The sequence below is a fragment of the Cebus imitator genome, unplaced genomic scaffold (genome assembly GCF_001604975.1).
Source record: "Cebus imitator isolate Cc_AM_T3 unplaced genomic scaffold, Cebus_imitator-1.0 Scaffold80, whole genome shotgun sequence".
In the NCBI taxonomy this organism is placed as follows: Eukaryota; Metazoa; Chordata; class Mammalia; order Primates; family Cebidae; genus Cebus; species Cebus imitator.
In genome coordinates, this window is record NW_016107395.1 from 412,158 (window position 1) to 425,829 (window position 13,672).

Below are 13,672 nucleotides of genomic sequence, written 5' to 3' on the forward strand. Positions count from 1 at the left end.
CCCAGCTAATTTTTTGTATTTTTAGTAGAGACGGGGTTTCACCATGTTGACCAGGATGGTCTCAATCTCTTGACCTCATGATCCACCCGCCTCGGCCGCCCAAAGTGCTGGGATTACAGGCGTGAGCCACCGCGCCCGGCCTAGAAAATAATTTTTAACACATAGATGGCAGATCAATAGTTTTGTTTTTTTGGTGATAAGAATGCCAGCAGCAGCTGTTTTCTAGAGCAATTCAATTGCTAATTCTTAAATGGTTCAAAGATAACTAGTAGCGCTTGAAAGAGCAATTCTTCCAGTTGTTTAGCAATTCTGTAAATTACTAGGGACAGGTGTAGCAATTCTGTAAATTACTAGGGACAGGTGTAGCTCCTTTTCTAGAAATCTAAAAAAATAAAATTCAAGATTATTTTAAAGGATGTTAGAGAGGTAGAGTCTCATTAAAAAAAGTAAATGTGTTTTTGTTTTTAATTTTCTTTTCTTTTTAAAATTAATTTATTATACTTTAGGTTCAGGGTACATGTGCAGAACATGCAGGTTTGTTACATAAGTATAAAAAAAAGTGAATGTTAATGATACCTAATGTAGGACAAGACTCATATGCTTAGAAAAATGGTTTTTTGTTATTTCTAAAGCACACAATTCCAAATTAGAGCCATTTGCTTACTCATTAGAAATTATTTGTGATCAGATTTCACTAGCATTGGCCCCAGGAAACCTGAGTCTATTGTGAGTCACAGTAAGTTCACAAGTAAACACTCCTTCATAAAATTCAAATTGTCTGTTTTACTCACTTATTCTGTAAGGTTGCTAGGCAGGACTCAAATTTTAAACAAGACAATGATGTGATCTGATATTTTTTAGTGGGAAAAAGAAAGTTCTGAAGGTGATTTGTTGACATGCAAGTTATATAGGAGGTGTTAGGTATTCCTGTCCTCCAGTGAAGTAAAGAAGAAGGATGATGCTTTGAGGCCTCAGGAACTTCAGTTATTATACAGTTCCTTTTTATTAATTGGGAAAAATGATTTTTTTCTGTTATTTGCAGAAGTTTTAAAACATGAGAATGTAGTACCTTCTTCAATCTATGGGGGCAAGCAAGAATTCAGAAGATGCTTTTTCTCCTGGAAAAAAACAGCCTGAGGCTCCTAAGATCACAGTGTCCTTCAATGAGAAGGGACACTTGGATTTGGAAACCTCTGAGTTTTTCAGGGGCAGGAAAACTAGTTATAGGAAAATGGCTTTGCCCACCAGGGAGAATGAGAAGGAATATGACACACCAGAAGTCACATTACCATATTCAGTTGAGAAAGTTGGTTATGAAGTTCCAGCAACTATTACATATAGAAAGGATGGACAGAGATATGAGGAGCTAAATGATTCTTTATACTTAGGAAAAGAAGAATATCTAGGATCTGTTGACTCCCCTGAAGATGCAGAAGCCACTGTGGAAGAGGAGGATTATGATGATCCAGAGCACACTGGGTATGATGGTGACGAGGACTTCAAGTATTCAGAAACCACAGAGTTCTCTGGTGAAGAACCAAGTTATGAGGATTCACAAATCAGCCTTTCACTGGAGGAGGATCAGGAGAAAAGTATGGAAGGTATGGAAATATCATGTACAGTTAGGCAACAATAAGTTAATAAGCTTGCCATGACATAATGGGGATAGGGGTATGAAGAAGACACAGATATCAGCAGAAAATCAGCTACTAAGAAATTCCTTGTGCCTCTCTAACCTGGAGTCTCCTCAAGGTAAGTGTTAACTTAAAGGAGCTCCTAGGACCTAAGAAGTGATGGACAGCATAAGCAAAAGCAAATATTGATTGTCAGCTTGTAAATTTCTGTAGTATGTACAAGGAGTTGCTAATCATGAATTTTAGGCTAACCTCCTATTCCTCAGGTTAAGCCACTTTAGTCATTTTAGTGCCTTTGTGACCAGAGAGATGTGGGGATTATGGGTTTGACTATTTAAGTGAAAACAGTCAGTAGAGGAATTTGTGCTAAATGGCTGAGCTACCAAAATATTGTTACTTAGTTTGATCCAGTCCACATAATGCCATCTTGATGAGAATTATGTTTGTATCTTGAATATGAATATTTCTTTATTAAAAAAATTTTTTTGAGACAGGGTCTCAGGCTGGAGTGCAGTGGCACAATCATAACTGATTACAGCCTCTACCCCCCAGGCTCAGGTGATCCTGAAACCTCAGCCTCCTGAGTAGCTAGGATTACAAGTGGGAGCCACCATGCCTGGCTAATTTTGTATTTTGTAAAGGCTGGGTTTTGCCATGTTGCTCAGGCTGGTCTCGAACTCCTGGGCTCAAGTGATCTGCCCATCTTGGCCACCCAAAGTGCTGGGATTACAGGTGTGAGCCACTGCACCTGGCCAAATCTGAATATTTCTTAATGAAAAATCAAAATATGAGGAGCGTTTCATTGGAGAGATATTGTCTGGGAAAATAAACATCACCAACTTCTGAGTAGAGGATGAAAATGTAACTACCATCTCATATTCAGTTCAGATCTTAGAGGCTCACAATCCATTTATGGGTAGAAAGAGAGTCATTTCTTCCTCATCACATCTTGTATTCGTTGGTGAAGGATGTTGTAACAAAATGCCACAAAGTAGGTGGCTTAAATGATAAACACAAATTTCTTGTCTTACTCTTTTGGAGGCTAGAAATCTGAAATCAAAGTAGTAACAGAATTGGTTCCTTTTTTTTTTTTCTTTTTTTGAGACAATCTCGCTCTGTCACCCAATGGCATAACCTCGGTTCACTGTAACCTCCGCCTCCGAGGTTCAAGAAATTCTCCTGCCTGATTACAGGAGCATACCACCACGCCAGGCTAATTTTAGTAGAGATGGGGTTTCACCATGTTGGCCAGGCTGATCTCGAACTCTTAACCTCAAGCAATCCACTCGCCTTGGCCTCCCAAAGTGCTGAGATTACAGGCGTGAGCCACTGTGCCTGGCCTAGGGTTGTTCCTTCTGAAGGGTTTGAAGAAGAATCTATTCCTAGCTTCCCTAGTGTGTGTGTGTTTTTTTTGTGTGTGTGAGACGGTGTCTTGCTATGTTGCCCAGGCTGGAGTGCAGTGGCTATTCACAGGTGCAATCCCACTACTGATCAGCACCAGAGTTTTGACCTGCCCCATTTCTGACTTGGGCCGGTTCACCCCTCCTTAGGCAACCTGGTGGTCCCCCGCTCCGGGGAGGTCACCATATTGATGCTGAACTTAATGTGGACACATGATTGGCATAGCGCACTACAGCCCAGAACTCCTGGGCTCAAGCGATCCTCCCACCTCAGCCTCCTGAGTAGCTGGGACTACAGGCATGCACCACTGCGCCCAGGTTTCCTGGTGGTTTGCTGGAAATTGTTGGCCCTCCTTGTCTTGTGCAAGCACCCTCTGATATGCTTTCACCTTCAAATGGCCTTGTCCCTGAGTGTGCGTCCCTTTGGCCAAGTTCCTCTTTAAAAAAGGACACCAGTCATATTGATTGGGCTAGGGCCCACCCTAATAACATTATTAAAACTAATTACATCTTCAATGGCCCTATTTACAAATAACACCACATTCTGAGGTACTGGGGATTAGGATTTTAACACAGGAATTTTGTGAGGACATAATTCAACCCATGCTTCTTGCCCCACCCCAAATAACTTCTAATACATGATTATTTTGGGGCCCCATTCTTAATTTTTGTTTATTTATTTCTTTTAGTTGCATAGGGTTGAATTAATTAATTGCACCTATTTTAGGTGCATAGGGTTGAATTAATAATTCATTGCATAGTATCAAATTATTCCACAAAAATCACCTGTTTATTCTGTTTTTTTTCTCCATTTCCCATTCACCTTCTTCCATAGGTAACATTCTAATATTACAGTGTGTCTCTTAATGTTGTTTTGTTTTCATGAATTTTTTTTTTTTTTCTGTATCAGGTACTGACTGGGTTTCACCATGTTGCCCAAGCTGTTCTCGAACTCCTGGCCTCAATAGTGCTATATAACAAATGATCTCAAAATTCAGTCACTTCAAACACTGAGTTTATTATTGCTCACATGTCTGTGGTTGGCTGGGCAGTTCTTTTGGTCTTCCCTGGGTTCACTCACACATCTGTTAATGAGGTGGTTGAAGGCTGGTCTCTCATCTTCTGGCAGACTACTCTGGGCTTATTCTCAGAATAGATGCAGTTTTTTCTTTTCCTTTTTTTTTTTTTTTTGAGATGGAGGCTTACTCTGTTGCCCAGGCTGGATCCAGTGTAATCGTGTGATCTCTGCTCACTGCAACCTCTGCCTCCCAGGTTCAAGCTATTCTTCCTGCCTCAGCCTCCCGAGTAGCTGGGATTACAAGTGCCTATCATCACACCCAGCTAATTTTTATGTTTTTAGTAGAGACGTGGTTTCACCATATTGGCCAGGCTGGTCTCGAACTCTTGACCTCAGGTGACCTGCCCTCCTTGGCCTCCCAAAGTGCTGGGATTATAGGCACGAGCCACTGCACCCAGACAAGCATATTTTTATGATAAGTGGAAAGGAGAGAGAGCAAGGCAGAGGAAGACAGAGAACTAGTGAAGACTTTTTGAGTCTCAGCTTTAGAGGGATCATGCTATCTATGCCATCTGTATTAGTTTCCTAGGGCTGCTGTAAGAAAGTACCACAAATGAGTGGCTTTAGAACAACAAAAATTTATTTTCTCACAGCTCAGGAGGCCAAAAGCCTCATACCAAGGTATCAGCAAGGTCATGCTCCCTCTGGAGGTGCTAGGAAAGGATTTGTCTCAGGCCTCTCTCCTTGCTCCTGGTAACTTGTGCATTCCTTGACTTACAGTTGGTCATTTTCTCCCTGTGTCTCTTTACATCATCCACCCTCTGTGCATGTCTCTGTGTCTAAATTTTTCCTTTTTATTAAGACACCAATGATATTGATTTAGGGCCCACACAATGACTTACTTTAACTTAATGACCACTTTAAAAATAAAGATGCTATTTACAAAATAAGGCCACATTCTGCAGTACTGGGGGACTTCATATCTTTTTGAAGTGGACAAAATTCAACCCATAACAGCATTACATCTGCCACATTCTGTTGACCAAAGCAAGTCTCAAAGCCAGCCCAGGTTTAGTGTTGGGGGAAAACAAGTTCTGTTTCCTGCAAAGTAAGATAGCAAAGACTACGGATACCAGAAAGCCATTAATTGGGGACATTATTGCAATCAATCTAATGTCTTTAGCAAAACACATCAAGAGAAATCTTAATAATAATGAAGTTATGATCTGCAATGTAATTCTGATGGCTACCCATTCACTCTAGCTGACTTGGAGGCATGTGGCTATTCTTTGTTTCTTTCCCAAGTAATATTTCTCTGTACAGCTGAGAACTGAAAAAAAAAAAAAAAAAAAGTTATAACTCAAAGAAAGGTCTTCATGCTTTCTGTCATGCGAAATTTTATGTAAAAATATCTACAGTGTCAAAGTCTCAGAAAGGCTTAAACTATTGCCTTGTGTGCTGTGCACTATAGAAGGTCAGCTTGCATAGACAGTATCAATTGACTCTCTTCCCCCTCCAGCTTGTAGTTAGGTTCAACCATGGGTAGAACCAATATGATACCATTCCCTGTAGCCTGTTTTCATAAAAATCCAGGTTTTCATTTTATATTATTTTCCTTTAGCCTGAAAAATTTATTTATTGTTTCTCTTAGTACAAGTCTGCTGGTGGTAAATTTTCTTGGTTTTTGTTTATTGAAAGATGTTTTTATTTTGCCTTCATTCCGGAAGGATGATTTTGCTGGATATAAGATTCCACAACTTTTGCTTTTAACACGTTGTGGATGCCATTCCTCTGTCTTTTAGCTTCCATTGTTTCTGATGCTAAATTTTCAGTCATTTTATCGTTGATCCTCTCTAAGTGCTGTGTCATTTATCCCTGGTTGTTTTCAAGATTTTTTTCTTTTTTTTTTGAGCAGTTGACTCTCATGTGTCTAAGTGTGATTTTTTCTCTCTCTCTCTTCCTTAGTATTTGCAGAGTTTCCTGAATGTATATATAAAAAAAAAAAACTTCTTATCAAATTTGGAAACTTTTCAGCTGTTATTTACCAATATTTTTTTCTTTCTCACTTCTTTTCTCTCTTTCTGAGACTTCAAGTACATGAATTTTAGAGTTTTAAAAATATTGTTCTACAGGCTCCAGAGACTGCTCATCTTTCTTTAATATTTTTTCTCTCTGTTCTTCAGGTTAGATATTTACTTTCTTCTGTCATCTCCAATTTGTTTTTAGCCCATCTAGTGATTTTAAACAAATTCATATATTGTGATTTTTAATTCCAGAATTTCCTGTTTAAAAATACTTTCTTTTTTTTTTTTTTGAGACAGAGTCTTGCTGTGTTGCTCAGGCTGGTGTGCAGTGGCGCAGTCTTGGTTTACTGCAGCCTCACCTCCCAAGCTGAGGCTCAAGCCATCCTCTCACCTCAGCCTCTCAAGTAGCTGGGATTATAGGTGCACACCACCATGCCTGGTTAATTTTTGTAGAGACAAGGTTTTCATAATGTTGCTTAGGCTGGTCTTGAACTCCTGCGCTCAAGTGATCCTCCTTCATCAGCCTTCCACAGTTTTGGAATTACAGGCATGAGCTACCATGCCTGACCGTAATATTCCTATGTGCTAATTCTAACATCTGGATCATTTTGGAGTCAGTGTCCATTGAATATGAATTACATTTCCTACTTCTTCCTATGTCTATTAGCTTTGGATTGTGTTCTATCCATTGTGTATAATAGGTCATACAGGCACTAGATTTTTATATTTCTCCTAAGAGTCTGAATGTTATTTTGGTCTGTTTTTGTCTCCAATTAACCCGACTGTACTCAAATTCAAAATTCAAACTCCTTTTCCATGGGTGGCAGCTGAAATCTCTGTTTATTTCTTTTTACCTTAGCTGAGTTATTTTTATGAATTTTTAATTTACGAAATTGAGATTAGTTTCCTGATATTATTGCTTACTTTTTTCACCGAGCTCTGTGCTTAGTTAGATACGTCTCTGTTTTGGGTGTACATCTACTCTGTTGCTTTGATCTGCTACATGGTGACACTGTTACTACCTTGTCGACACACCTGGCTTGGTTCCTGTGGGTACTGATGTTTTTCCTTTTTTTGTTTTTTTAAATTTTATTTATTTATTTATTTATTTGTTTTTAAAGATGAGGTCTCACCATATTGGTCAGGCTGGTCTTGAACTCCCGACCTCAGGTGATCCGCCCACCTTGGCCTCCAAAGTGCTTGAATTACAGGCGCGAGCCACCGCGCCTGGCCTGGTACTGATGTTTTTCTTTCTTTTTCTTTTTCTTTTTCTTTTTTTGAGATGACAGGCTGGAGTACAGTGGCACAATCTTGGCTCACTGCAACCTCCACCTCCTGGGTTCAAGCAATTCTCCTGCCTCAGCCTCCCAAGTAGCTGGGACTACAGGCACCCACCACCATGCCAAGCTAATTTTTGTATTTTTAGTAGAGACAAGGTGTCACTGTTTTGGCCAGGCTGGGATTATAGGTGTGAGCCACTGCACCCAGCCATGGGTACCAATTTCTGTGCTGAAGAAGTAGAGAATTGTTTTCCTAAGGCAAAGTATGAGACAGGAAAAAGCAGAACTTAAAAGCTGTCCTGCAACCTATTCTCTCACTGCTTCCTCTGGGAACTCTTCATTCTAGATTCAACTTCCCTCTTACCTTTTTGCCCCGACACATATGCCAGTTCAAGTAACTTTGAGACTACCCAAAGACTTTGTATAGTTACTTTTATTAATTCCTAAAATCCATGCTTTTCTCCTCTGTTGTTTCTTCAAGGCCCTTTTTAAGGGTAGTTTTACATTTTTATGCTAGCTGGCCATCTGTCAGGAGTAAAAATCCTCTCTGATATTCTCTCTCTATTATGCACTATCTCTGTATTTATAAAAAGTAGGTAGGCCAGCCAGGGTGGCTTATGCCTATAATCCCAACATTTTGGGAGGCTGAGGCCAGTAGATTAATTGAGGCCAGGAGTTTGAGACCAGCCTGGGCAAAATGGTGAAACTGTGTGTCTACAAAATGAAGAAATGAAAAGGTAGGTGGGTTGGTGGTGTGCACTTGTGGTCCCAGCTACTCCAGCAGCTGAGGCAGAAGGATCACCTGAGCCCAGGAAGTTGCGACTGCAGTGAGCAGAGATTGTGCCACTGCACTTCAGCCTAGGTGACAGAACAAGACCCTGTCTCAAAAACAACAACAAAAGAAGTAGTTAGAAGATATATTGGAAAATGGGAGATCAGGAAAAATTAGGGATACCATGTAAATTCTGAGAAAAACTTTGAAGGAAATAAAATCTTCAGTTCCTCTAAACTTCAGCAAGAGAGAAATTTAAGAAAGAATGAAGTTGGGTGCAGTGGCTCATACCTGTAATCCTAGCACTTTGGGAGGCTGAGGTGAGTGGATCACCTGAGGTCAGTAGTTCAAAACCAGCCTGGCAAACATAGTGAAACCCCATCTTTAAAAAAAAAAGAGAAGAAAAAACCAGTATCAACCTAGATTACTCCTCATAGATATATGTAATTTAATATTAACAAGATTTTTCATTGCTGCATGTAAATGTTAGCACATTTTTTTTTAAAAATTAAAAACTGAAATGATCATCCATAGGCAGTTTTTAAATAGTTATCATCTATCCAAACCATGGAGTGTCATGATTTAGCTAAAATGAATTAGGTAGACCAGTACATGTGCTGACTTGAAAGAATTTGCAAGGAATATCACTAAGTGAAAAGAGGCTGAAGAATCACTTGTTTGGTATAATATCATTTATGTAAAAAAAAAAAAAAAAAAAAGAAAGCATGGACTGGGTGGTGGCTCACGCCTGTAATCCCAGCACTTTGGGAGGCTAAGGCAGGTGGATTACTTGAGATTGGGCATTCAAGACAAGCCTGGCCAAAATAGTGAAATTTATCTCTACAAAAATTAGCTGGGCATGGTGGCACACGCCTATAATCCCAGCTACTTGGAAGGCTGAGACTGGGAGAATTACTTGAACCCAGGAGGCGGAGGATACAGTGAGCCGAGATCTTGCCACTGCACTCCAGCCTGGGTGACAGAGTGAGACTACATCTCAAAGAAAAAAAAAAATAGCATCTACTAAGTAAAACTGTGTATTTCTATATATGTGTACATACTTATGTGCTTGCATAGAAAAAGGTTGGGGAGCAAACATGCTGTAGTATATTGACATATCCCCTAAAAAGAAGTGGACTTGCCAGAATGGTGAAAGGAGACTTTCACTTTATTTATATTGTTTCAGCTTTTTGCAGTGAAAATGTAGATTAGATGAGGTGTAGTGGCTTATGCCTGTAATCCCAGCACTTTGGGAATCTGAGGTAGCCTGATCACTTGAGATCAGGAGTTCAAGACCAGCCTGGCCAACATGATGAAATCCCACCTCTACTAAAAATACAAAAATTAGCTGGGCATGGTGGCACACACCTGTGGTTCCAGCTACTCAGAAGGCTGAGACAAGAGAATAGCTTGAACCCAGGAGGCAGAGGTTGCAGTTAGCTGAGATCACTCCATTGCACTGCAGTCTGGGTGACAGTTTTCTTTCAAACTCTGTCTCAAAGAAAAAAAGAATGCAGATTACTTAATTTTAAAAGTCAGGCTGTGCACGGTGGCTCGTGCCTGTAATCCCCGCATTTGGGGAGGTTCGCTTGAGACTAAAAGTTCAAGATCAGCCTGGGCAACATAGCAAGACCCCATCTCTATTTAAAAAAAAAATAGCCAGCCATGGTGGTGGGTGACTGTAGTCCCAGATACTTGGGAGGCTGAGATGGTAGGATCACTTGAGCCCAGGGTGATGATCACGCCCCTGCACTCCAGCCTGAGTGACAGTGTGAGACTGTCTCAAAAAAAGAAGTTGATGAGGGAAATTGAGATTCTGAACATGACATTCCCTATTATCTTCTCTCCTACAGAAAGAAAAAAGGTGTTTAAAGACGTCCTGTTACGTTTGAACATGGATAGAAGCAGAAAGGTTCTGCTAGATTTTGTTAAACAGTTCTCCTTAGATCGAGGATGTAAGTGGACCCCGGAGAGTCCAGGAGACTTAGCCTGGAATTTCCTGATGAAAATTCAAGCACTAGATGTGACAGCCAGGGATTCAATCCTCAGGCACAAGGTTCTGGATGAAGGGAGCAAGGAGGATTTGCTTGCTGGAGTGGAGAATTTGGAAATTCGAGACACACGAACCATTAATCCCCTTGATGTCATTTGTGCCACCATGCTGTGTTCAGACAGCTCTCTGCAACGTCAAGTTATGTCAAACATGTATCAGTGCCAGTTTGCTCTTCCCCTGCTACTGCCAGATGCAGAAAACAACAAAAGCATCTTAATGCTGGGGGCCATGAAGGACATTGTGAAGAAGCAGTCAGCACAGTTTTCAGGAGGGCCTACAGGGGATCCAGAGAAGTTTCTGACTCTCATGAAGATGCCTGTCATCTCCTTTGTGCGTCTAGGATACTGTAGCTTCTCTAAGTCCAGAATCCTCAACACACTTCTCAGCCCTGCCCAGCTGAAATCACACAGAATCTTTCTCCATCAAGATTTGCCTCTTTTAGTGCTTCCCTGGCAAATCTCGGATGGCCTGATTGAGATAACGTGGTGTTTTCCTGATGGCGATGATCTAAAGGAAAACCTTAGTGTTTTCCAAAAGCATGTTGCTCTGGCCAATCTCCGTGGAAATCTAGAAAGCTTTTGGACTCAGTTTGGCTTTTTGATGGAAGTTTCTTCAGCTGTGTTTTTTTTCACTGACTATCTAGGTGAGAAGGAATGGGACTTGCTAATGTTTTTAGGAGAAGCTGCCATTGAAAGATGCTACTTTGTTCTCAGTCCCCAAGCCAGGGAGAGTGAAGAGGCTCAGAGTTTCCAGAGGATACTGAACTTGAAGCCAGCACAGCTACTGTTTTGGGAGGGGGAAGATGCTGGGGATAGAAGGAAGAACATAGAGGGCCTTCAAGCTGCTCTGCGGGAAGTGATGTTCTCTTCTTCACTCAGATATGTGTCTGTGGAGGATATGGCCTCCCTGGCCAGGGAGCTCGGGATTCAGGTAGACGAAGACTTTGCAAACACTCAGAGAATTCAAATTTCCTCTGGAGAAAACATGGCTGGAACAGCTGAAGGTGAGAGTCAGCAAAGACACAGTCAGCTAAAAAGCTCATCTAAAAGCCAAGCTCTGATGCCAATACAAGAGCCTGGGACTCAATGTGAGCTCAGCCAGAATCTTCAGAATCTCTATGGTACCCCGGTATTCAGGCCTCATCTAGAGAACCCCTGGCCCTTACCAACCATAGTTGGAGGTAACTTTAACCATGTTTCCCTGAAAGCCCCCTGGGTTATGGGTTGCCACTTTGGGTCAAAGCAGAGGTCTCAGTTGTTCTGTCCTTTGCCCTTTCAGAATGCAAGGGCCCAGGGCAGAGGTAAAAGTTTTGGTATTCAGTCCTTCCATCCCCAGAGATTTTATTCAAGTGAAAGATTCATGAAATTTTCCAGAGCTGCTCAGGGACGTTACTCAAACAGAACATTTGTGAGACCTCCAAGACCCATTTCTCAGCGTGTACAGGCCTGTCCTGAGAGACCACAAATGATGGGAACTCTTGAAAGGTATTGGGTAGTAGTCTCCCAGGGAGCTCACTCCTGTTCCCTGGGCTCACAGCCAGCAAGAGCAGTAGGGAAGCCACGGCCTCAGCAAGCCTGCACTGGGGGAACACAGCTAACTGAAGCAACTGGAAAACCAATGGGAACATCCCATATTGAAAAGCCTCACCCTCAGTCCTTTCAGCTAGCAGGAGCCACACAAAAACTAAGACCTGCTTCTCAGCAAGGAGCCCAGAAGAAGACTCAGGGTAGGCCTTCAAATCCAGCTCTCCAAATAGGGTCCCATCCCATGTCCAAGAGCCCTCAGTTCAAATCTGATCAGTCCAGCCCATCCCAAGTCAAACACTCCCAGCCTAAACCCTTCCATCCTGTGCCCTCTCAACCTACACCCTCTCAACCGAAATCCTCTCAGTCCCAGCCCTCCCAAACTAAATCTTCTCCATGCAAATCCACTCAGTCTAAGCCAAGCCAGCCCCAGCCTCCCCAATCTAAGCCTTCTCAGCCCAGACCCACTCAATCTAAGTCATCCTCAACCAGTCCTTCACAAGCTAAGGCACATCACCCAAAAGCAGGGCCGAAGAGGGGAGGGACGCATTAAAGTGCTAACTCCAGAGATCTATGAAGCATATCCTTTACCCAGGCCATCCCTATTATATAGTAAGCAGAAGAATTGCCATGAAGGTAAGACTGCTGTCATCAGCATGTCAAACACAGAAAGATATGCATGACCAAATTGGATATCTTTAAGATATTTGTAAGAGTTATATTCTTAACCAAGAAGAAAAATATGAAAATAAGACTAGAATCAAGCAGTAGATAATTGAATCCAATCTTGAGTATTATTAGATAATATATAACTTGTATCCAGGGAATGGGGGTGTCTATGAGAGCCCCACTTGAAGAAGAATGGAATTAGGGTCTCTGATTGCAAAGTGACTATAAAATAAGACTCAAGTTGCCTCTGTGTCTGAAAAAGTATCTTAGCTGTTGGCTGCTCCAGGGGTGTTTCTGGTTCAAAAGTCTCTGGTTCAATATCAGCCACTGAGCAGATAGATAGCCCTGCTTATTTGGTGTGGTTAAATCAACTAGCTTCTGCTAATAGCCCAATTTGCTTGGATGGTAAAACTCTCTCATTTGACTCTTATAGGTAGAAATAATGAACTAACAACCAATAAAATTAATTGTTTTGCATTAACTTTGGGAAAGATCTATGTTTGTTTCATATTTGATATGGTTTGGCTCTGTCTCCACCCAGATCTTATCTTGAATTGTAATCCCCATGTGTTGAGGGAGGGACCAGGGACCTGGTGGGAGGTGATTGGATTATGGAGGCAGTTTTCCCCATGCTGTTCTTGTGATAGTGAGTGAGTTCTCACTAGACATGATTTTTTTTTTTTTTTTGGAGAAAGAATCTCACTCTGTCATCCAGGCTAGAGTGCAGGGGTGTGATCTTGGCTTACTGCAACTTCCACCTCTCAGGTTCAAGCAATTTTCCTGTGTCAGCCTTCCAAGTAGCTGGGATTACAGGCATCTGCCACCACGCCTAGCTAATTTTTGTATTTTTAGTAGAGATGCAGTTTCACCATGTTGGCCAGGCTGGTCTCAGATCCCTGCCCTTAAGTGATCCACCTGCCTTGGCTTCCCATACTGCTGGGATTACAGGTGTGAGCCACCAGGTCCAGCTGAGATCTGATGGTTTAAAAGTGTGGCACTTACCCCCTTGTTCTCTCTGCCTTCTGTCACCATGTAAGACATACCTTGCTTCCTCTTCACCTTCTGTAATGATTGCAAGCTTCCTGAGGCCTCCCAAGCCATGCGGAACTGTGAGTCAATAACATCTTTCCTTTCTAAATTACCCAGTCTCAGGTAGTTCTTTATAGCAGTGTGAAAACAGACTAATAAAATATTTTAAATATTTGTAGTAGTTAAGGAAATTTGACTTATTAGAGGATCAAATTTAAAATATTATTATTGAGTTTTCAATTTTAGAGTTGTCTTTTTTTTTTTTTTTTT

The 13,672-nt window shown here is 41.4% G+C and overlaps 1 protein-coding gene across 1 annotated transcript; it reads left to right on the forward strand.

Moving 5' to 3' along the window:
* The first annotated feature begins 145 nt into the window (after positions 1-145).
* On the forward strand, positions 146-12,857 carry CARD6 (caspase recruitment domain family member 6). Its single transcript, XM_017533127.2, has 2 exons — positions 146-1,601; positions 9,982-12,857. The coding sequence occupies exons 1-2, from the start codon at positions 1,082-1,084 to the stop codon at positions 12,255-12,257; spliced, it is 2,796 nt and encodes a 931-aa protein (XP_017388616.1). The 5' UTR covers positions 146-1,081; the 3' UTR covers positions 12,258-12,857.
* Positions 12,858-13,672: the final 815 nt, after the last annotated feature.